The sequence below is a fragment of the Podarcis pityusensis genome (assembly GCF_964106645.2).
Source record: "Podarcis pityusensis genome assembly, chromosome: 14".
NCBI lineage: Eukaryota > Metazoa > Chordata > Lepidosauria > Squamata > Lacertidae > Podarcis > Podarcis pityusensis.
Window position 1 is genome coordinate 53,149,575 of NC_138039.1, and position 21,129 is coordinate 53,170,703.

Sequence of the window (21,129 nt, forward strand, 5' to 3'; positions counted from 1 at the left end):
GAGCAACTGTGTTCCTAAGCGACCATAAAGGTCAAAGGGGGAAACATTCCATTCATTCCATTTGACAGTTGGCCAGAGGAAAGGCTGCTGGTGGTATTGTTCAGTGGTCTCTGAAAGGACGGGATGTTTCTAAGCTCTCTGTTGTTTTTGTTTTTCTCAAGCAGATCTTCCATTGTTTACACCTGCCACAGCTGAATCTCCCATCTGCACATTTGGACAAGATGTCTTCAAGCATCACATTTGTTAGATGAATTCTTACATAAATACAGGTATGTCCTGTCCTGGACACCTCTTCAACAAAAGATTACAGTTCACGACTGTTATAATAATAATAATTCAGTTCATAGGAGCCACCTCCTAGGCACTGAGGTCCCTTCAGCCCCCCAGAGTTCATGGGCATTGCCATTCATATGGTGTGGGTGTGCCATGTCATGTGATTGATTATGCGGGGTGGGGCTTACCTGCCCCCCCCCCAATATTTTATTCAGGTTGGCACCCCTGATTCAGTCCCTATACTTAAAAACTGGACATTTTAAAGGACATTTCAGATTACAAGTCAATGCTCAGTCAATGTTCAAGCTGGAAAGTGTGCAAAGGAGGGTGACTAAGGTGATAAAAGGGTCTGGAAGACAAGCCTGATGAGAAGCAGTTGAGGGAGTTGGGTAGGTTTAGCCTGGAGAAGAGGATATGAAAGCCATCTTCAAATATCTGAAGGGCTGTCACATGGAAGATGGAGCAAACTCATTTTCTGCTGCTCCAGAGGGTGGGATCTGAACTAATAGATTCAGATTACAATAAAGGAGATTCCAACTAAACAGTCTGATTATAAGAGCTGTCCGACAGTGGAACAGACTCCCATGGAAGGTGGTGGACTCTCTCCTTCCTTGCAGATTTTCAACCAGAGGTTGGATGGCCACCTGTCATGAATGCCTTAGCTGAGATTCCTGAATTGAAGGGGGTTGGACTAGATGACCCTTGGAGTCTCTTCCAACTCGACAAAATGATGGTAAAGGATGCTCAGTGCAAGCACTAGTGATAGGCAACTCACTTTCCCTTCAGTCTAGGTTGGAGTAGCTCAGAAATCCCCCTCGTCCCAAAAGAAGTTTGGTGCATTTTTTAGTCCAGTCTTCTTTTGGAAGTACATCTTAGGAAAGCTACATTACTCAGGTGCCTTTTTGTGCTATCAGTGCAGTATGATGAATGAAAGATGAATCAGCTGACAATTCTTCCTGGGCGCAGATTTGAATCCAAGCCAGAGAAGAATTTAGGAACACATGATAGGACTTGATCCCATATAAGTATGTATATTAATATTATTTAACACTCCTAAAGCACCTTATTTTTTCTATGCACTCTACATATATTAAAAGACAAAGAAAAGGGAATGCAGAGGGAAGAATGCAACCCTGTGCATGCTTTCCTGGGAGTTAGTCCCACTGAATTGAGTGGGACTTACTTCTGAGAAAACAGGCTTGACTTTAGGCCTGAAATCCTACACCCACTACCCTAAGGGTATGTACAACTGACCTCCATGGGAAACACCGAGGAAACATGCATAATTTTGCTTTAAGATTGCAAAGAACTGTGCACTTATTTGACAGTGAAGATTCAAGTATGTGTTATGTTAGCTATGAATCTGTGTCCTAAAGTGCAAGGCTGTTGTTTTTGTTTCCACAAATTGTCAGCAGGAATAGTGGTGCTGATCCAGATTGGGACCCTGATGTGGAGGATGGGTTTTTAAAGTGTTTTTTAAAAAAGGTTTATGTGTACTGTGTTCCCAAAATGGATCATGGGCAAGGGGGACACACTTGCAATTTGCATTTGGGGAATAGGTACTTTCATATCTCATCATTTCTGAATGTTTTTCCCAATCTACTTCAGCATATCTAAACAAAGGAACCTGAAATGGAGCCTAAAGAGGACAAAAAACCCAACGGGCAGCCCTCAGAGGAGAAGAAGGCTAATGGGCAGCCAGCAGAGGACAAGGCATCCAGTGCCAATTCTGCAGAGAAGCAGCAAGTGGATGGACAAGCAACCGAGGACAAACAAGCTGATGGAAATGCAGTAAGACAACCTCCTTATATTCCACGCATATTCCTTCCTTTAAATCAAAGTAATCCAAGATACTATTTTATAACATGTCAGCATACTTTCAGAAAACTACAGTACTTCTAAACTGCCAGGTCATTCTAGCACAAAGCTCTCTAGTTGTTTGATATGAATTGCATTTTACTCCCTCGTGGAAGCCTTTCCTAAATTTCAGATCTGTGCATTCTTGCTCTCTGCTTACTGGGCCAGTTTGAATGGACCTCTCTGCCAAGACAGGCTGCCTGTCACCCGGGCACATGGATCCTATCTCCAAGCTCACCACTGGAGAGCCCTATGCGGATGTAATGGCAGGAATGCAATGTGGCTCTGAGATGGCTTCATCGCTGCAAGCATTTCTTTGGACTAAACAGAACCATCTCCCCTCTCCTACTCCCTCCCATGCACTGTTTTGGGGGTTCTCTTGACCCCCCAGAGCAGGCCTGGGGAAGACACATGGGACACATGGGAAGGGGGCAGGAGAGTTGCACCAGCAGCAGTCCTTGTGCTGGCTTCCACTAACAGAACAATGTACCCCAGTAGGTTGTATCCGGCAAAGTGTTACTCAGAGTAGACCCATTGAAATCAATGTACCTGAATAATTTTTATTTAGTTTACATTCTTCCCAAAGGAGCCTACAGTGGCAATTTTGAAATTAGTCATGTTCATTGATTTCAAGGGGTCTGCTCAGAGTACGACTGACTTTGGAGACATCCCAATATTTCTGAAGGATTTGCACACATAACATTCAGTCAGCCTCCCCCCTCAACACACCACTAACGCCCTGCAGATATTTTGAGTACAACCCCCATTTATTTATTTTAACTATTAAATTCATATACTGCCCATCCAAAGATCACAGGGCAGATTACAACATAAAACAAAAATTAAAAACTGTTGTTGTTGACATCCGCCTGTCTCGAGAGACAATGGAGGACTGCATTTTCAGAGCTAAAGTCAAACCAATGGAGAGTTACAGTGCCTGCTGTGGCTATAGAGGAGGAGACAGGTTTTGCTGCAGCTAGGGAAGAGGAAGGCTGCTGCAGATGCACCTTGGCACTTCTTCTTCTCTCTGCACTCCTCCCAGCGCTCTTTCCTCCTCTAGTCCCTGCTGTGGATACGCAGCCTGACCGATTGTCTCCAGGCACTGCAATTAAATCGTAACAAAAAAGCAATTCCCCTCCCTGCAAACACATCTTAAAGGCTGTAGATGGTTTAATCAGCCATCAGCTCCAGCTGTTGTCCCAAAACATCTGGAGGGCACGAAGTTGAGGAAGGCTCGTCCTAACAATGCAATTTGTTTCCAAATTGTGTGTCATGAGCTTTGGATTTACATGCATTTGGTGCTCCATGCACAAAACCTTTCCATTGGTTTTCATCCACTGATCTGACCCCTTCTGGTCAGGGCAGTGACCTTCTTGCCCCATTGCCTTCTTGAGGTGGCTCAGAAGTGACAGTCCTCACTCAGCCCTGAAAACTGGGAAGATGCCCAGAACAATGCTCTAAAAAGCCTTCTGTGTGCAAGGGGGTCCAGCTTTAAACTGCAGTCCTATGCTCTCACTTGTCCATCAAACCTGACGGGAATTACTTCTGAGTAGGCATGGGTACGATTGCATTGTAAGGCTGCAGTCCTTTCTCAATGGGGCTTGCTTCTGATTAAACACATCTATAATTGCATTGCAAAAGAAGAGGGGGGGGGGGTGATGTGTATTGCTGATTTGTAGTTTTGGCCACTGCTGCTTTCAAGGAAACCTTTATTTTGTATCATGGATATTTTTAGTTTTATTATTCTGAAGTGTATATATTTCCACTCTGGAACCTTCAGGTAAAGGGCAGATCATTAATCAACCCTTTTCAGGCTTACTCAGTCATAAGCCTTCACAAGACGTACTCCTAAGTAACTGCGGGAGGGGGGGTGTTCGTTTGTTTTTTAACTGTTTTACCTATTTATTTATTTTCAATGGTCAGCTTCCTTGGATATCTCTTGTTGAGATATCTAACAAAATATTGGATATATCAATATATCCAATATAGAGAACAAATGTTTAATACATTTTAAAATATGAATGTTTGCTTGGAATTGCATCTCATGGAGCTCAATGGAGTTGACTCTCATCTCGAATTTTGTTTTAATTTGCTTATTTATTATGTTTGTATCTGACCCTTTCTCCAAGGAGCTCCGGGTGGCCTACGTGGTACCCCCTTCCCCATTTTACCTTCACAACCACAGGGCTGTGAGGTAGATTAAGCTGAGAGGCAGAGGGTGACCCAAGCTATTCAAGCAAGTATCACAGCCGAGTGGGGATTGGAATTCGGTTTTATCCACCCCTTGTTATCCATGCAATTCTACATCTGACCTATGTGGGGTGGTGAGAGTGTCAGGTGAGGACCTGGGAGAACCCCCCTCCCCAGCTATGGGTGACCTTGGGCTGCTTCTCAGCCTAGCCTACCTCACAGGGTTGTTGTGGGGATTAAATGAGGAGGGGAGGACCATGGATTAAATGAGGAGGGGAGGGGCAAGATAAATGCATTAAAATAAACCAACCAGCAATTTTTTTGGCCTGGCTTTCCAGATCCTTATGGTAGCGTAGCCTTTTTAGCCTCGGGTGAGAAGAGCTTTGCGCCCGGGACGGGGAAATGGGAGTCAACAGACACTAAAGGAATAGTTTCAGAGAAAAAGCTTTATTTCTACCATCTGGGCTGGTAGAAGGAGCAAGTGTGATAGATTCACAAAGCAAGCACGAGTTCACAGCCATTTGCACAGAGCATATATTCCCCTTCAGTTCCCTCCCCTTTCTCCTCCTCCTCCGGAGTCCTGCCCCATGTTGAGTTTCCTGAGCATGAACAGAAAGCTCCTGTCTTGGGACTCTTTTGGACTCTTGGCGCCCTTCCCAGGAAAAGGGGACGAGAAGCCTTGCGTTCAGCGTGTCCAAAATATGTTTCTTTTCTCTTGCTCTATTGGCACAGTTCCCGGAAAGAAAAGTTGCAAGTAGAATGTACTTTTTGACAAGGTCAGCTAGCCTGAGAAGCAAAAAGGCATTGTTCTATTCAGCTACCTTTGTTACAGCACAGCGAAATGCTTCTAACTACTGAGAAAGTAATTTCGGAAAAAATATTGAGGCTTGAGGCCTGATTTGAGGGGGGGGGTGACTTCGGGCCTAGGTGGGGCACCTGTCCTCACCTCCTTCAGTAGGGGGGTGGGGGTGGGGTGACAGCTTTAGCAAGCGAGTGGGACGATTACATCTTCTGATGTAATTATGACACCAGGTGATTGACACCTGCCAGAGGTTGCAGGTCAACCACGTGAGCCTAGGTCCTAGCTTGCAAGCCGCTATGCCTTGGGCCATAACAGGAGACTAATACATTTAATAAACAAATGGTAAGAAATAAGCGGGGCAGTCTCCTGCCCGGAGCCCCGGGGGACCAGCCGGGCGCGCCCCGCGGGGCAGGTTCCCTCTCCAGCCAGTCCCACGCGGGAGGCCCCGGGGCTTCAGCTCCTCCGAGAGGAATCACGGCTTGGTGGGATCGGAAGGGACCCCGCGGGGGGAGGCGGAAAGAGAAGGACGAATCGCAAGGCAGCTGTGCAAAACAGGAGCTCGTTAGAGCAGCGCTGGGCGGAGACTGCGCACTGGGGCGCCCAGAAGCGCCGCTCGCGAAGCAACGAGAAAGCGGCAGAAGCCGGGAGGCGCTTGGCCGCCGGCTGCCATATAAGGCAAGAGGCGGGGCCTCATGCTCCGCCCTCCTCGCGCACGGCGCCGGCCCGATTGCGGCGGCCGTCGCTTAGCAACTCCGCGCGGCCGGGGCGCCCTTTCCGTCCTCGTCTCCCCTCTGAATGGCCGCGGAAAGGAGGGGGCGGAGCCTCCGCCCTCCCGGCGCTCGCCGATTGGTCCTGCTAGGTTTGTCGAGGCTTTAGTCGTGACGTCGCGGCGGCGTCGTTCCAGAAAGTTCGCGGCGGCGGCGCCTATAAAAGGCTCTCGGTCGAGGCGCCGCTCGCCGGGTCGGAGCGCGCGAGGGAGACGCGAGAGAAGCGCCGGCGAGGCTGAGGTGCGGGCGCGGGATGAAATGCGGGCGGAGGGCGGGCCGAGGCCGACGCGGCTCGCGAGGAAGGACTCGCCGCCAACGCCTTCAGAGCTGCAGGCGCAGCAGTGGGACGGGGGTGGGCTGGATGATCCCTGGGGGGCCCTGCTCTGGCGCCGGGGCGCGCCGTCGCTCCGGGGCTGCCGCGAAGGGGCTCGGCGGGGCCTCTCGCCCCCTGCCTCCTCAGGCGTCGCTCTGGGCTGGAAACGGAGAGGGGGAATGGAAACGGTTTAAGCGAGGCATTTGTTTGCGTTGTGGATGCCAATAGGCGCAAACACTGTTTTTCGTGGTGAAGAGTATTATAAAAATAGAGATGAATGAAGAAACAAGAATTGCATCAAGTAGAGCTTGTTACTGGTTCAATACGATAATTTCTAATATGCATTTTAGAAATGTTGGGGGAACATAGTGTTTCCGTTGTGTTTTTGAGTGTTCAGAGGGTTTTCTGTAAGTTGCCTTGTAGTAGTTAAGGCAAACACTGTGCGGTAGGGGGGTCCACGCTGCTGACCTCGTGTGGCGGCACTGGGGTTAAAAGAGGACACCTGGAGCGGTCTTGGTATTGCCTGGCATTTACATCAGAGATATATATATTTGACAACCCAGTGAGGTAGGTCAGTACTAATGTGACAAATGGGGAGTGAGGAAGAACGAACTGTTGGCTATAGGGATAGTCAAACTGGAGACCTTCAGTTTTTATCTCCCATCTCTAGGAGATGGAGAACAACCGTGGCCCATTTCTAATGTTCAAGAGTGCTTCATTTTTGTTACCATGTCATAATTTATTTTAGCTTACGGCCTTGCAGTTCTCTGTGCAAGCTAGGCCAGCATTGTCGTCCCCATTTGCGGGTTGAGTGAAGTGGCTGAAGCCAAGTGTCTCATCTAAGGCCTTCTAGAAAACTCCAGGCTGAGACCTGAGACATGATCTGAAGAAGCTGCCTTGTAGCAAGTCAGCCCATGGGTCCATCTAGGGCAGCACATTGACTGGCATCAGTTTTCCAGGGTTTCAGACAGCAGTCTTTCCATAACACCAGCTGGAGATGCCCAGGGTTGGAGAATTAAGGACTCTGCAGGCAAAAACAAGTGCTCTGTCATTGAGGCCTCAGTGTCTTAGATACTAGAATACTCTTTTAAAAAGGAGAGCAGCAAACTGATATTGTCATTTTTAGGTAGTTTCTGTGTCTAGTGGTGTGGGCCTTCTGTTGGATTTTTTCTACTCTAAGTTGATGGGAATTTGTTTTTCCATAGTTATTTAACCTATAAACAAAACTTTAAAAATCTGTTCTGTGTTGCTATTATGTTCTCTTATCAATGTTTGAAAAAAAAAATCCAGTTCCCTCAAGTAGATGAAATGAAATAATGCATTAGATGAAGATGCCGAAATATTTTTAACGTGACTGAAAACAGCATGCAAAATGCATAGTCGCATATCAACAGCCAATAACCCTGTCAGTGGACTTCCCCTTCTCTGTTCCCCCACCATCCTCAAACCTGCTGCAGAGGTTCTCCCACCATCCTAAGCAGAGTTTGGGGGGGCTGCAGGGAGGAGGAGTGGAAGGGTGAATCCTGCTGTACCAGAGGATATCTGTTCTGATAATTGAAGAAAGTAAGGACTGTCTGGGACAATTTTTGTGCTTGTTTAATGTGTTCATTCAATTGCGTTCATTTTGGATTAATTTGTTAAAGTATACATTTACATAATACAGTAGTTCTGAAGAAAGCATGTTTTGTGTTTAGACAATGAAATGTATGTAGAAAATAATGAAGCATTTACTTTGTGTGTAAGGAAAGAGCATACCTCTTCTAAAATGGTTCTTGCCATTTGTATTTTTACAGGTTCTTCTGTCTTAAACCTCAGCTTAAAAAGGGAACATTTGATTAATTGGCAGTATCCAGTTCTGGTTTTTACCATATACAAAGCTTTCTTAGTGCCTTCAAACATATTTGATGACAACCTGCATTCCAGGATGGGAAATTCTTTAGCAAAACGAGGGAAATTTGATGAAGAAAAACCTGAGTCCTGTCTTCATTCCTTCTGTTTCTTTCATCCTCTCAGGCTGCTGCCATGGTGAAGGAAACGGGCTACTATGATACGCTGGGGGTGAAGCCAAGTGCCACCTCGGATGAGATCAAGCGGGCCTACCGCAAGTTAGCCCTGAAGTTCCATCCGGACAAGAATCCCAGCGAGGGCGAGCGGGTATGGACTTCGGTTGGAGAGGGTGAAGTGGGGGTCTTAGGGAGGCAACTGCAGGTGGGCCAGTTGAGACACCAGCTAGGAGGCACATGTTTTATTTTTTAGTTCATGAAAGCAAGTGGCTGGTCTTTTGCAGAAGGAAGTAAACCACTGTGCTTAGTTATTGTAGTGGGAATGACCAACATTTGACACTTAGTAGTCCTAAAACGAAGACAGGAGTGCCTGACGTGCTCTGGTCCATGGGGTCACAAAGAGTCGGGCACAACTAAACGACTAAACAACAGTCCTAAAACAGGTACTCTATGCACAGGAGTACAGTGGGTGTCCATACAGAGTATCCACACACACACACACACACACACACACTGTATTCCGGAGATCCTTGCAATATAAATTACATTTTATCCATTAAAATGATTGGCATTTTGCTAGTAATTTCTTGGGTTCCATCTGAACCCAGGGATGGGAAGTCTTGCAGGCAATAGAGCATTTTCCTCAGTGAGTAATGCTGTATATCTGTTTTATTTTCAGTGGCATGCTGTGAACATTTCTTATGCTGATCGATATATTATATTATATTGATATAATTTCCTTTACAGCATTTATTTTGGCCTGGCTTTTTCTTATATTAACCACTGCAGGGGGGGAAATACTCTAAAATAGGTGGATGACTGCTTTTGCTGGGTATATATTTACTGAATAGTCTCTTGATGGATGTTCAGGAGTTTTCTTAAATCACTTGTATGAAACTTAACTATTGTTGTCTGCTAGCCAGCTATTTAGAGGGTCTCTTTCTCTTCTTAGTTTAAACTCATATCCCAGGCTTATGAAGTTCTGTCAGACCCAAAGAAAAGAGACCTCTATGACCAGGGTGGGGAGCAAGCTATTAAAGAAGGAGGCCTAAGTGGCGGCAATTTCTCTTCACCCATGGACATCTTTGACATGTTCTTTGGTGGTGGAGGCAGAATGAATAGAGAAAGAAGAGGTATGCATGTGTGTTTTAAATACTGCATCAGTTAAATTCTAGTGTGTGAGACCAAAATGTAGAATGCTACTGTAGTATTGTGTCCAAAGCGTAAAATATTTACACTGGTACCTTGGTTCTCGAATGTAATCCGTTCCGGAAGTCTGTTCAACTTCCGAAACATTCGAAAACCAAGGCTTTGCTTCTGATTGGCGTGGGTGCCCTGAAAACAATAGCTGACAGCTGCATCTGATGTTTGGCTTCTGAAAAAGAGTTCAAAAACCAGAACACTTACTTCCGGGCTTTCGGCGTTTGGGAGCTGAAATGTTTGAGTACCTAGGCGTTGGAGAACCAAGGTTCCACTGTAGTTACCAATGGGAACTGCAACTGAAGGTTTCATTCATGAGGCAGCTCTCTTGGCCTTACTGTAAGGCAAAGCTACTATTATTAATGATTGACTTTTGTTGGCCCTGTTGCACCTGTTTTTTCCATTCTGGGAATATGGCAGCAATATCTTAGCATTACTGCAGAAATGGCAGTGTGGTTTATCTGAAGCACTGTAACTTGAGGTTATCTTTGGAAATGCTTAGATTCAGGTGATAGACCTCAGAACCAAATAATTTGGGGGGTGTGGTTGAACAAAAAAAATGCAAAATTCAAACCAGGATAGTTTAATCAGTACTTTGGTTTCATATCCAGGAAACATACTAATTTTGAGAGTTTCCCCTTGGGGTTTTTTTTTTGGGGGGGGGGAGGGTTTGTTCTGCACTTAGAATAGTGTTTAGAATTTGAGGGCTATAACTATTAATACAATGCATTTGAAAACTGGTTGGTTTAGGGATACATATTTCAGTACTGCCCAGTAGTGTCTAACCAAGGAAGTGGATAGAGGTAAGTTGTCCAGAGGACCAACTTTATTCTGGTCAATAGCCTCTGCTCAACCTTCCCAAGTACAATTTTTTAAATTATATCTTGCCATGGTTGCTGGCAGCCCTGGCTCTTTTTTCAAGAAAATTGCCTTTGAGAGGGAGGAACTGCCATGGCCTTCTTCTTTGCCTAGGATGCATATATGATAAAGCCAGATGAGGGGAATTTCATCTTGGTTTTGTCCATGTGTGGTATTACAGATAAGTTAAAAAGAAAAAAAAATTAAATAGCTATATAGGAAGCTAACTTTACAAAATTCTGAAAAGCTAAGCCGTATTGCAGAAACAGAGCTGTTGTGTTTCCTCTTAGTAAAAGGTACACATTCCATTCTGGAGGATTGTTAGGCTTGCAGGGAGGTAGGATAAAAAGCTTAAAATGAACATTGGAAATGGGGATCTTGTGTTAAGCATCTGACCTTCATTTTCATTAAGGAAAGAACGTTGTCCATCAGTTGAGTATATCCCTTGAAGACTTGTACAATGGAGCCACAAGAAAGCTGGCGCTTCAGAAGAATGTAATTTGTGATAAGTGCAAAGGTAATGACTCAGTGAACTTGAATATAGAAGTTGGGCTGTGCCCAAAAAGTGTTCTAAAGGCCACTCCTGTAACCTCAGGTGAAAATGCTGAACATTATATGCAGGGATACAGTGGTGCCTCGCAAGACGAAATTAATCTGTTCCGCGAGAGTCTTCGTCTAGCGGTTTTTTCGTCTTGCGAAGCAACCCTATTAGCGGCTTAACGGATTAGCGCTATTAGCGGTTTAGCGGCTATTAAAGGCTTATCGGATTAGCTGCTAAAAGGCTATTAAAGGCTTAGCGGCTTAGATAAAGGGGGGGGGAGCGAAAAAAAACTCAAGACTCGCAAGACATTTTCGTCTTGCGAAGCAAGCCCATAGGGAAATTCGTCCTGCGAAGCAACTCAAAAACGGAAAACCCTTTCGTCTAGCGGGTTTTCCGTCTTGCGAGGCATTTGTCTTGCGGGGCACCACTGTATTTGACGGCACCAGCTGCCTTGAATACATTAAAGTCAGACACAGAATCATTTTGTGGGTGTGATTACTCAGGAAGTACTTGCGGTGCTCACCAAACCATTCTTAAATCTAAAATCAAGAATGTGCCATTACGTTCTTTCAAATTCACAAACCTTTATTGACGTTTACACAAGATTCCAGTATGGTTCAGTACAATAAAATCACTCATCAGAAACCTGCATCTAACACTTGAGTTAACATTGTACAGTGGTACCTCGGGTTAAGTACCAAATTTTTTGCTCTATAGGACACACTTTTCCCCCTCCAAAAATGAAGGGAAAATGTGTGTGCGTCCTATGGAGCGAATGCAGGGGGGAGGCAGGCAGGAAAAGCCCCCAAAAGCCGCACACAAGCTCCGCGCGGCTCTTGCGGGCTTTTCCTCAGGAGGGACAAGGGACTGACGCGGCCAGTCACTCCCTTCTCCCTCCTTGTAGAAAAGCCCACAGGAGCTGCGCGCTCCTTAAAGGGTGCGCAGCTCCTGTGGGCTTTTGCGGGAGGTGGGGTATTGCCATAGCCGCGCACCACCTCACCAGACGGGAGAGGATGCGCGGGGCTAAAGAAGCCATAGCCCTGGGCTTCCCCGGCAGCCCCGAGAAGCTTGCGGAGCAATGGGAAGGCTGCGTGCCTTTCCGCTGCTCCCCAACCTGCTCTTTGGGGCGGGCGGTGGGCTTCCCCCCGCCAGCCCCAAAGAGCAGGTCGAAAGCAACCTGAAGCCTGGAGAGCGAGAGGGGTCGGTGCGCCCCGACCCCTCTTGCTCTCCAGGCTTCCAAGGTAGCCGCCTGAAGGCGGCGGAATACACCTTGAACGACACCTTGTTTTAGAGGGGGAAAACAAGGGGGGGAAATTCTCCTCCTCTCTGCACAGCGCCTCCTGCTGGAGGGGCGCTGGGCAGAGAGGAGGAGGTTTTTTTTCTTGTTCTCCCCCCTCTAAAACAAGGTGCGTCCTATGGTCGGGTGTGTCCTATAGAGCGAAAAGTACGGTACTTAATTTGTTCCGGAGGTCTGTTCTTAACCCGAAACTGTTCTTAACCTGAAGCACCACTTTAGCTAATGGGGCCTCCTGCTACCGCTGCGCCACCAGAGCACAATTTCTGTTCTCATCCTGAAGCAAAGTTCTTAACCTGAGGTACTATTTCTGGGTTAGTGGAGTCTGTAACTTGAAGCGTACCAAGGTACCACTGTATAAGCATTCATGAGTCCTCATTGGATGGTGCAGAAACTTGGCTACTATCTCCATCTTATCCCCATCCTGAGTAAACATAAAGAAGGCTACATTAAATCCATGTGAATACCACTCCCTACTAACAACCAACCGATTATGCGCAGCGGATTCTATTTGTCTGTGCACAGAGGCATAGTCTTTCTACAAGTGGTGTTTTCTAGAATTTCCCTTTTCTTGACCTTAAAGGAGCATTTGACTCTATCTCTAGAAATCACTTTTGGGACAAACTTCTGAGGATGGGAATGGAGAAAAATATACTTTACCTAATTAGGAAGCTTGTATTCTTCTACAAGCTGCCAAGTTAAATTCACTCCCCAAGGGAACTTAAGATCCAAAATCTCAATCCACAAAGGGGTGAAACGGGAAACTTTCTGTTTCAGACGTATTTGCCTCTGAAACAGGCAAACGGCTAATTTTCTTAACAGCAAACATTCTTTTTAATGACAAAACAAGAATGATTGCTATCAAAAAAAAATGAGTCCATAGTAAAAGTAGCCATGATCCTCTTTAAAAAGGTGTTCATCTCTGGTCGATGATACAGGTCAGTTGTGGATTGATAAGTGTATATCACATAAATTGTGAACTGATGGGATTCCAACTATCTCCACTTCTCAAGGCTATTGTCAAATATTTGGCAGTCTTATGAAAAGTCATGAGAAGTGAACAGATTGTTCTGTTCAAAGAGTGCACTGGAAACTGTTGAGCAGCCTAGCAATGTTTGCGGACTTAATCAAATATTTTCCTTGCTGTTGTCCAAACTGTACATAAATATGCTTAGACTTGTTCATTATTTTGAATAATTATGCCAGACCCAGGGAGACGCAGAGCTCAGAGGGAGTAATGTTTGGCGCTGAATTCGTAGATAAGATGTAGTCAAAGCCCTGTTTGCTTGGTACGAGAGCTATACACGGATGTTGAGTTTGGTAATGAGAGCTTGGTGAGTTGCTGTCTGTCATCAGGGAACTTTAGGAGTTACTGTGTGTGTGCTTATGTATTTCCTTCCAAGGCCTCGGTGGAAAGAAAGGTGCTGTGGAAAAGTGTCCTACATGCAAAGGAAGAGGAGTGCAGGTGCTTGTTCAGCAGATCGCACCTGGAATGGTGCAGCAAATCCAGACTGTTTGTTCAGACTGTAAAGGCCAAGGGGAACGAATAAATCCCAAAGACAGATGCACCACCTGCAATGGCAATAAGGTGGTTAGAGAGAAAAAAATAATAGAAATACACATTGACAAAGGTAAGGATTTCATCACACCCAACCTTCCCAGGCAGCTAGCTACCCAAATTGGTAGCTCACGAGGGAATATCTCTTTGCTCATACCCAAAGCCTGGCCCTCCTGCACATGCCCATTGCTTCCTTTTTCAAGCACGACATTCATGGCAAGGCTTCACTGCCACAAGGCACTAAGGTATCCTAGTGATCTTTGAGGACTGGAATTTCATTGCTCAAGTAACTACATAGTGATGAAAGGAAGGCAGACACATAGGCATGCAATAATTTTTATCTTGCTGTTTGCCCCGTAGGGAACCCACAGCAGATTAAAATAAGTCATAAACAGTATCTCAAATATTAGATACAGGTAGGTAGCTGTGTTGGTCTGCCGTAGTTTAAACAAACAAACAAAAATCCTTCCAGTAGCACCTTAGAGAACAACTAAGTTTGTCATTGGTATGAACTTTCGTGTATCTGAAGATAGCTGAAGTGTGCATGAACACGAAAGCTCATACCAATGACAAACTTAGTTGGTCTCTAAGGTGCCTACTGGAAGGATTTTTAAAATTTTGTTTCAAATATTAGAGATACTTTCAAAATTGTCAGTTTTGGAATTTTGATCCTATACAGTATGTTTCAGAAGGCAGTAGTAGAGTAGCATGGCACTAAGCGATGGATGGATTTCCCCTGTTCCTCCACATTTTGAAGCTTTGCTGTGCTTTGTTGCTTAAGTTACAACTTAACTAGGATAATTCATCCCAGTGTATATAGTTGGCTGCATTTTAGAGTTAATTTGCAGCACATCCTCTTCCTCACACACATTTATAAACACACTGCAGAGTAAGCAGTCTTCATGCAATCATACTTAACATTGCATTGTGATTGTGCTAGGATTGTAGTGGTTTTTATCAATACGTATGATTTGTTATAAGGGAAAAGAAGCAAAAGGACAAGGCTGTTGAAACCCTTGGTCAGAAACTTAAAAAGAAGCATTCCTAATGCATCAGTTTTACTTTGGAAATAAGGCCACATAATTTGGAACTTTTGGAAGTATTCCTAACTTGCCATAGGCTAGAAGTTACAGGATATCCATTAATCAGGTTGCTGGCACTGTTTTGACAAATCTTCTGAATGTGATTTCTTTTATGTGTGTGTATGTGTTGCTTCATAGGTATGAAAGATGGTCAGAAAATAGTATTTCACGGAGAAGGTGACCAGGAACCTGATTTGGAGCCTGGAGATGTCATCATTGTGCTAGATCAGAAAGACCACCCAGTGTTTCAGAGAAGAGGCAACGACTTAATTATGAAAATGAAAATTCAGCTCACGGAAGCCTTGTGTGGCTTCAAAAAGACAATTGATACCTTGGATGACAGAGTCCTTGTAATAACTTCCAAAGCAGGTAGGTGTTGCATCTACCTTGTTAAAGAAAAAAATGCTTAGCAAATGCTATTTAATTAGCAGCTTGCATGTTTCCATTAAGATACTGATTTTAATGAGTTTCTGCTGCAAACCAGTTTAGATCATCCACTGGAGCTGATGATTGGAGACAGAGGATGGACAAAAAGACGAGCTGGTTTCCATGAGATGTGATGCCCACAAACTTCTTGTTGTTGTTTAGTCGTTTAGTCGTGTCCGACTCTTCGTGACCCCATGGACCAGAGCACGCCAGGCACTTCTGTCCTCCACTGCCTCCCGCAGTTTGTCAGACTCGTGTTTGTAGCTTCGAGAACACTGTCCAACCATCTCGTCCTCTGTCGTCCCCTTCTCCTTGTGCTCTCCATCTTTCCCAGCATCAGGGTCTTTTCCAGGGAGTCTTCTCTTCTCATGAGGTGGCCAAAGTATTGGAGCCTCAGCTTCAGGATCTGTCCTTCCAGTGAGCAGGGCTGATTTCCTTAAGAATGGATAGGTTTGATCTTCTTGCAGTCCATGGGACTCTCAAGAGTCTCCTCCAGCACCATAATTCAAAAGCATCAATTCTTCGGCGATCAGCCTTCTTTATGGTCCAGCTCTCACTTCCATACATCACTACTGGGAAAACCATAGCTTTTACTATACGGACCTTTGTTGGCAAGGTGATGTCTCTACTTTTTAGGATGCTGTCTAGGTTTGTCATTGCTTTTCTCCCAAGGAGCAGGCGTCTTTTAATTTCATGGCTGCTGACACCATCTGCAGTGATCATGGAGCCCAAGAAAGTAAAATCTCTTACTGCCTCCATTTCTTCCCCTTCTCTTTGCCAGGAGGTGATGGGACCAGTGGCCGTGATCTTTGTTTTTTTGATGTTGAGCTTCAGACCATATTTTGCGCTCTCCTCTTTCACCCTCAATAAAAGGTTCTTTAATTCCTCCTCACTTTCTGCCATCAAGGTTGTATCATCTGCATATCTGAGGTTGTTGATATTTCTTCCGGCTATCTTAATTCCGGCTTCGGATTCATCCAGCCCAGCCTTTCGCATGATGAATTCTGCATATAAGTTAAATAAGCAGGGAGACAATATACAGCCTTGTCGTACTCCTTTCCCAATTTTGAACCAATCAGTTGTTCCATATCCAGTTCTAACTGTAGCTTCTTGTCCCACATAGAGATTTCTCAGGAGACAGATGAGGTGATCAGGCACTCCCATTTCTTTAAGAACTTGCCATAGTTTGCTGTGGTCAACACAGTCAAAGGCTTTTGCATAGTCAATGAAGCAGAAGTAGATGTCTTTCTGGAACTCTCTAGCTTTCTCCATAATCCAGCGCATGTTTGCAATTTGGTCTCTGGTTCCTCTGCCTTTTCTAAATCCAGCTTGCACTTCTGGGAGTTCTCGGTCCACATACTGCTTGAGCCTTCCTTGTAGAATTTTAAGCATAACCTTGCTAGCGTGTGAAATGAGTGCAATTGTGCGGTAGTTGGAGCATTCTTTGGCACTGCCCTTCTTTGGGATTGGGATGTAGACTGATCTCCAATCCTCTGGCCACTGCTGAGTTTTCCAAACTTGCTGGCATATTGAGTGTAGTACCTTAACAGTATCATCTTTTAAAATTTTAAATAGTTCAGCTGGAATACCATCACTTCCACTGGCCTTGTTATTTGCAGTGCTTTCTAAGGCCCATTTGACTTCACTCTCCAGGATGTCTGGCTCAAGGTCAGCAACCACACTACCTGGGGTGTACGAGACATCCATGTCTTTCTGGTATAGTTCCTCTGTGCATTCTTGCCACCTCTTCTTTATGTCTTCTGCTTCTGTTAGGTCCTTACCACTTTTGTCCTTTATTACGGTAATCTTTGTACGAAATGTTCCTTTCATATCTCCGATTTTCTTGAACAGATCTCTGGTTCTTCCCATTCTGTTGTTTTCCTCTATTTCTTTGCATTGCTCGTTTAAGAAGGCTTTCTTGTCTCTCCTTGCTATTTTTTGGAAATCTGCATTCAATTTCCTGTATCTTTCACTATCTCCCTCGCATCTTGCTTGCCTTCTTCTATTTGTAAGGCCTCGTTGGACAGCCACTTTGCTTTCTTGCATTTTTTTCATTGGGATGGTTTTCGTTGCTGCCTCCTGTATAATGCTGCGAGCCTCCACCCATAGTTCTTCAGGCACTCTGTCCACCAAATCTAAATCCTTAAATCTGTTCCTCACTTCCACTGTGTATTCATAAGGGATTTGACTTAGATTGTATCTTACCGGCCCAGTGGTTTTTCCTACTTTCTTCAGTTTAAGCTTGAATTTTGCTATAAGAAGCTGATGATCTGAGCCACAGTCAGCTCCAGGTCTTGTTTTTGCTGACTGTATAGAGCTTCTCCATCTTTGGCTGCAGAGAATATAATTAATCTGATTTCGATGTTGCCCATCTGGTGATGTCCATGTGTAGAGTCGTCTCTTGTGTTGTTGGAAAAGCGTGTTTGTGATGACCAGCTTGTTCTCTTGACAGAACTCTATTAGCCTTTGCCCTGCTTCGTTTTGATCTCCAAGGCCAAACTTGCCAGTTGTTCCTTTTATCTCTTGATTCCCTACTTTAGCATTCCAATCCCCTATAATGAGAAGAACATCCTTCTTTGGTGTCACTTCTATAAGGTCTTGTAAGTCTTCATAGAATTGGTCAATTTCAGTTTCTTCAGCACCAGTAGTTGGTGCATAAACTTGGATTACTGTGATGTTAAAAGGTCTGCATTGGATTCGTATCGAGATCATTCTATCATTTTTGAGATTGCATCCCAGTACAGCTTTTGCCACTCTTTTGTTGACTATGAGGGCCACTCCATTTCTTTTACAGGTTTCTTGCCCACAGTAGTAGATATGATAGTCCGGATGACTGAATTCTCCCATTCCCGTCCATTTTAGTTCACTGATGCCCAGGATGTCAATGTTTATTCTTGCCATCTCATTTTTGACCACATCCAACTTACCCAGGTTCATGGTTCTTACATTCCAGGTTCCTATGCAATATTTTTCTTTACAGCATTGGACTTTCCTTTCGCTTCCATGCATATCCACAACTGAGCGTCCTTTTGGCTTTGGCCCAGCCGCTTCATCAGCTCTGGATCTACTTGTACTTGTCCTCCGCTCTTCCCCAGTAGCATGTTGGACACCTTCCGACCTGAGGGGCTCATCTTCCAGCGTCATAACTTTTATATGCCTGTTGTCTTTGTCCATGGAGTTTTCTTGGCAGGGATACTGGAGTGGCTTGCCGGTTCCTCCTCCAGGTGGATCACATTTGGTCAAAACTCTCCACTATGACCTGTTCATCTTGGGTGCCCTGCTCGGCATAGTTCATAGCTTCTCTGAGTTATTCAAGCCCCTTTGCCATGGCAAGGCAGTGATCCATGAAGGGGCCCACAAACTTAGATGGCTTTAAAAGGGATTGTCTCTCAGAACCCATTGCAGGGAACAACAGTGGGAAAGGGCTATAGATCCTCATGTTCTGCTTTTGTTTTTTTGTAGTTTTTTAAAATAATTTTTATTAAGTTTACATTTTACCATGATCACAATCCATTAAATAATCTCATCACCAAAAACATTTCTCAAACTGAGCTTCGACCTCCCCCCCAATCCCACTCTCTGGCTTTCATAAATATTCACTTACATCTTTGCATTTCTATAACCGCCTATTTACCTTCTTTCTATCTTAATAAAACTTACCTTATTTATTGTAAACCAGCTCCAAATATTAGCATTACAAAATATTTTAACTCAAACCTACAAACATTTTCAGATGTTTACAGTGTTCTTTCATATATTGTATAAATATACTCCATTTTCTACTTTTGAGCTTTCCAAATATCTGATTGGCTGTGTGGAAGTAGAATGCTGAACCACGCTGAGCTTTTTAGCCCAAAGGGCCAAATTGTCTCCCCTACCCACCCATCTTGAGCAAAGTTGGACAGGAGAGCAGAGTCAATCACCTGTCAGGTACCTGATGTCACAATGACATCTTGCCCGTTTTTTTTGTTTTGTCCAGATTGTCAGAAGCCCTTTTCAAAACGTTATTCTCTACAGAGCTTTGAAAGGCTCAAAGCCTGCAACACACTTTGAGCTGAGACAGAACCTACCTAATTAGGCCAGTGGGCCTCAGGTTCCTCACCACCGAGATAGAGACCCTTGTCTGATCCAGTAGGGTTTCGTGTATCATTTTGCTGTTGGGAACCTCTCTGCAAGGAAAAAGGGGTTTCGGAAAGCTAACGAACTTAACTGTGTGTAATCGCTATTCAAACAGGTGAAGTGATAAAGCATGGAGATGTCAAATGCATCATAAATGAGGGAATGCCAATTTACAAGTCACCATTGGAAAAAGGTTCCCTAATAATTCAGTTCTTGGTAAGTAAGTTAGTTGCTTTTAAACAGTTGTTTGAATCTATCTGCCTACAAGCTGGATGAAGTGCATTTCCAACTGAATGGGCAGTTGTAAAGTCAGCAACATGGGCTGTGCCCTGTAGGTGCCACACAAGCAGCAAAGCGTTCTTGAAACACACTGAACTGCAACTCATGAGGCACCTCAACTGTCCCTTACTGCTTCCTGCTTCAGGGTTTGTGCACATGAAGCAGTAGAAGATTTGTAAAAATGGGAGGGATGTGCCAAAATGTGTTGTTCCGAGGTGAGGTAGGGAGGTGCACAAAGGAATTCCCTCTCCAGCCATGTTATCTAAAAACTACTCATTGTTCAGTGTCAAATGAGCATCACCCTGTTTTCTTGTTTTAATGGCATCTGGGATCCTTTGAATAGCTTTTTAGCAAAGTTTTCACCTAGCTCTGCCACTTAATCTGCTCTTATTTTGGGATTGCTGGCTTGTTTTATACAGTGGTACCTCACAAGACGAATGCCTCGCAAGACGAAAAACACGCAAGACGAAAGAGTTTTCCGTTTTTTGAGTCGTTCCGCAAGACGAATTTCCCTATGGGCTTGCTTCGCAAGACGAAATGTCTTGCGAGTTCTTGCGAGTTTGTTTCTTTTTTCTTAAAGCCGCTAAGCTGCTAATAGCTGTGCTTCGCAAGACGAAAAAACCGCAAGACGAAGAGACTCGCGGAACGGATTAATTTCGTCTTGCGAGGCACCACTGTATTGTAAGCTATCTTGAGAAAGCCAAGCTGTGTGTCATCTTGGTAGAAAGCAGCTGAGGGACAAAACGAGGGAGAGAGTGCTGGATTTTGTCTGACCCCTCCACACACCAGATTGCCTACCCTGCCATCTATGCAAGACAGTGGCAATAATTCCTGATGGTAGTTAACAAAATCAGCCTTAAGGTATTTGCTTGTGTTCAAGGAGCTGCTGTTCCAAATGCAGGATGTGAGCATAGCTCCACACTAGTTACATTAATGCTGCCTTTTTATTATAGGTTGCATTCCCAGAGCATCAGTGGCTTTCCAAGGAACAGCTACCCTTGTTAGAAGCTCTGCTTCCTCCAAGAGAAGAAGTAATGATTTCAGAAGACATGGATCAAGTTGATCTTGTTGAATTTGATCCAAGAGAGCGAGCTTTCCGTAATCATGGGGAAGCCTATGAGGAGGATGACGAAGGTCCTAGAACTGGTGTGCAGTGTCAGACGTCTTGAACTGGAGGTGTAACTGGACTGCTAGTGACAGATTCAAAAATTGGCTTTTGAAGCCACTTGTCATGTTCAGCACAGAGATGCTGAGTATCATTTTTGTAACTATATATTTAAGCGTTCATGCAAAAAAAAAACCCCACACCAAAAAAATCCCTCTGTAGCAAGACTTGAGTATACTGCAACTTGGTTGAATAAGCACTTCCAGTTTCTCTAAAAATCCCTAATGTAGAAATAATTTTCAGAACACTATTTACATAAAACAGCTATAGTTTCAGCTTAATGGGCTGTTCTCTGTTTGCTGTAAAACTGAATTATTGCTTCAAATAAAACAGGACCATTCTGTGTGGTGTGAGGACTCTTAACCAAGAGGGCAACTCTCTCACCCCATCCCTCTGGAATGG

General features: G+C 44.5%; 1 protein-coding gene across 2 annotated transcripts; it reads left to right on the forward strand.

Annotated features, from left to right (window-relative positions):
- The first annotated feature begins 66 nt into the window (after nt 1–66).
- DNAJA4 (DnaJ heat shock protein family (Hsp40) member A4) lies at nt 67–21,068 on the forward strand. 2 transcript variants are annotated; one of them, XM_080980785.1, is made up of 9 exons: nt 67–269; nt 1,882–2,064; nt 8,216–8,356; nt 9,158–9,338; nt 10,676–10,780; nt 13,502–13,729; nt 14,877–15,107; nt 19,399–19,499; nt 20,516–21,068. In XM_080980785.1, the coding sequence occupies exons 2-9, from the start codon at nt 1,906–1,908 to the stop codon at nt 20,729–20,731; spliced, it is 1,362 nt and encodes a 453-aa protein (XP_080836911.1). In that variant the 5' UTR covers nt 67–269; nt 1,882–1,905; the 3' UTR covers nt 20,732–21,068. The 2 variants fall into 2 exon arrangements, with proteins under 2 accessions (XP_080836911.1, XP_080836910.1); XM_080980784.1 differs by lacking the exons at nt 67–269; nt 1,882–2,064 and adding an exon at nt 5,981–6,129.
- The last annotated feature ends 61 nt before the right edge of the window (nt 21,069–21,129 follow it).

What these genes read in the sequence shown, in the direction of transcription:
- DNAJA4 (XM_080980785.1), top strand. Translation starts at nt 1,906, where the DNA reads ATGGAGCCTAAAGAGGACAAAAAACCCAACGGGCAGCCCTCAGAGGAG. An exon ending in AATGAATAGAGAAAGAAGAG is followed by an intron (nt 9,339 to 10,675) that starts GTATGCATGTGT and finishes ATTTTCATTAAG; the next exon opens with GAAAGAACGTTGTCCATCAG. An exon ending in CCCTAATAATTCAGTTCTTG is followed by an intron (nt 19,500 to 20,515) that starts GTAAGTAAGTTA and finishes TTTTTATTATAG; the next exon opens with GTTGCATTCCCAGAGCATCA.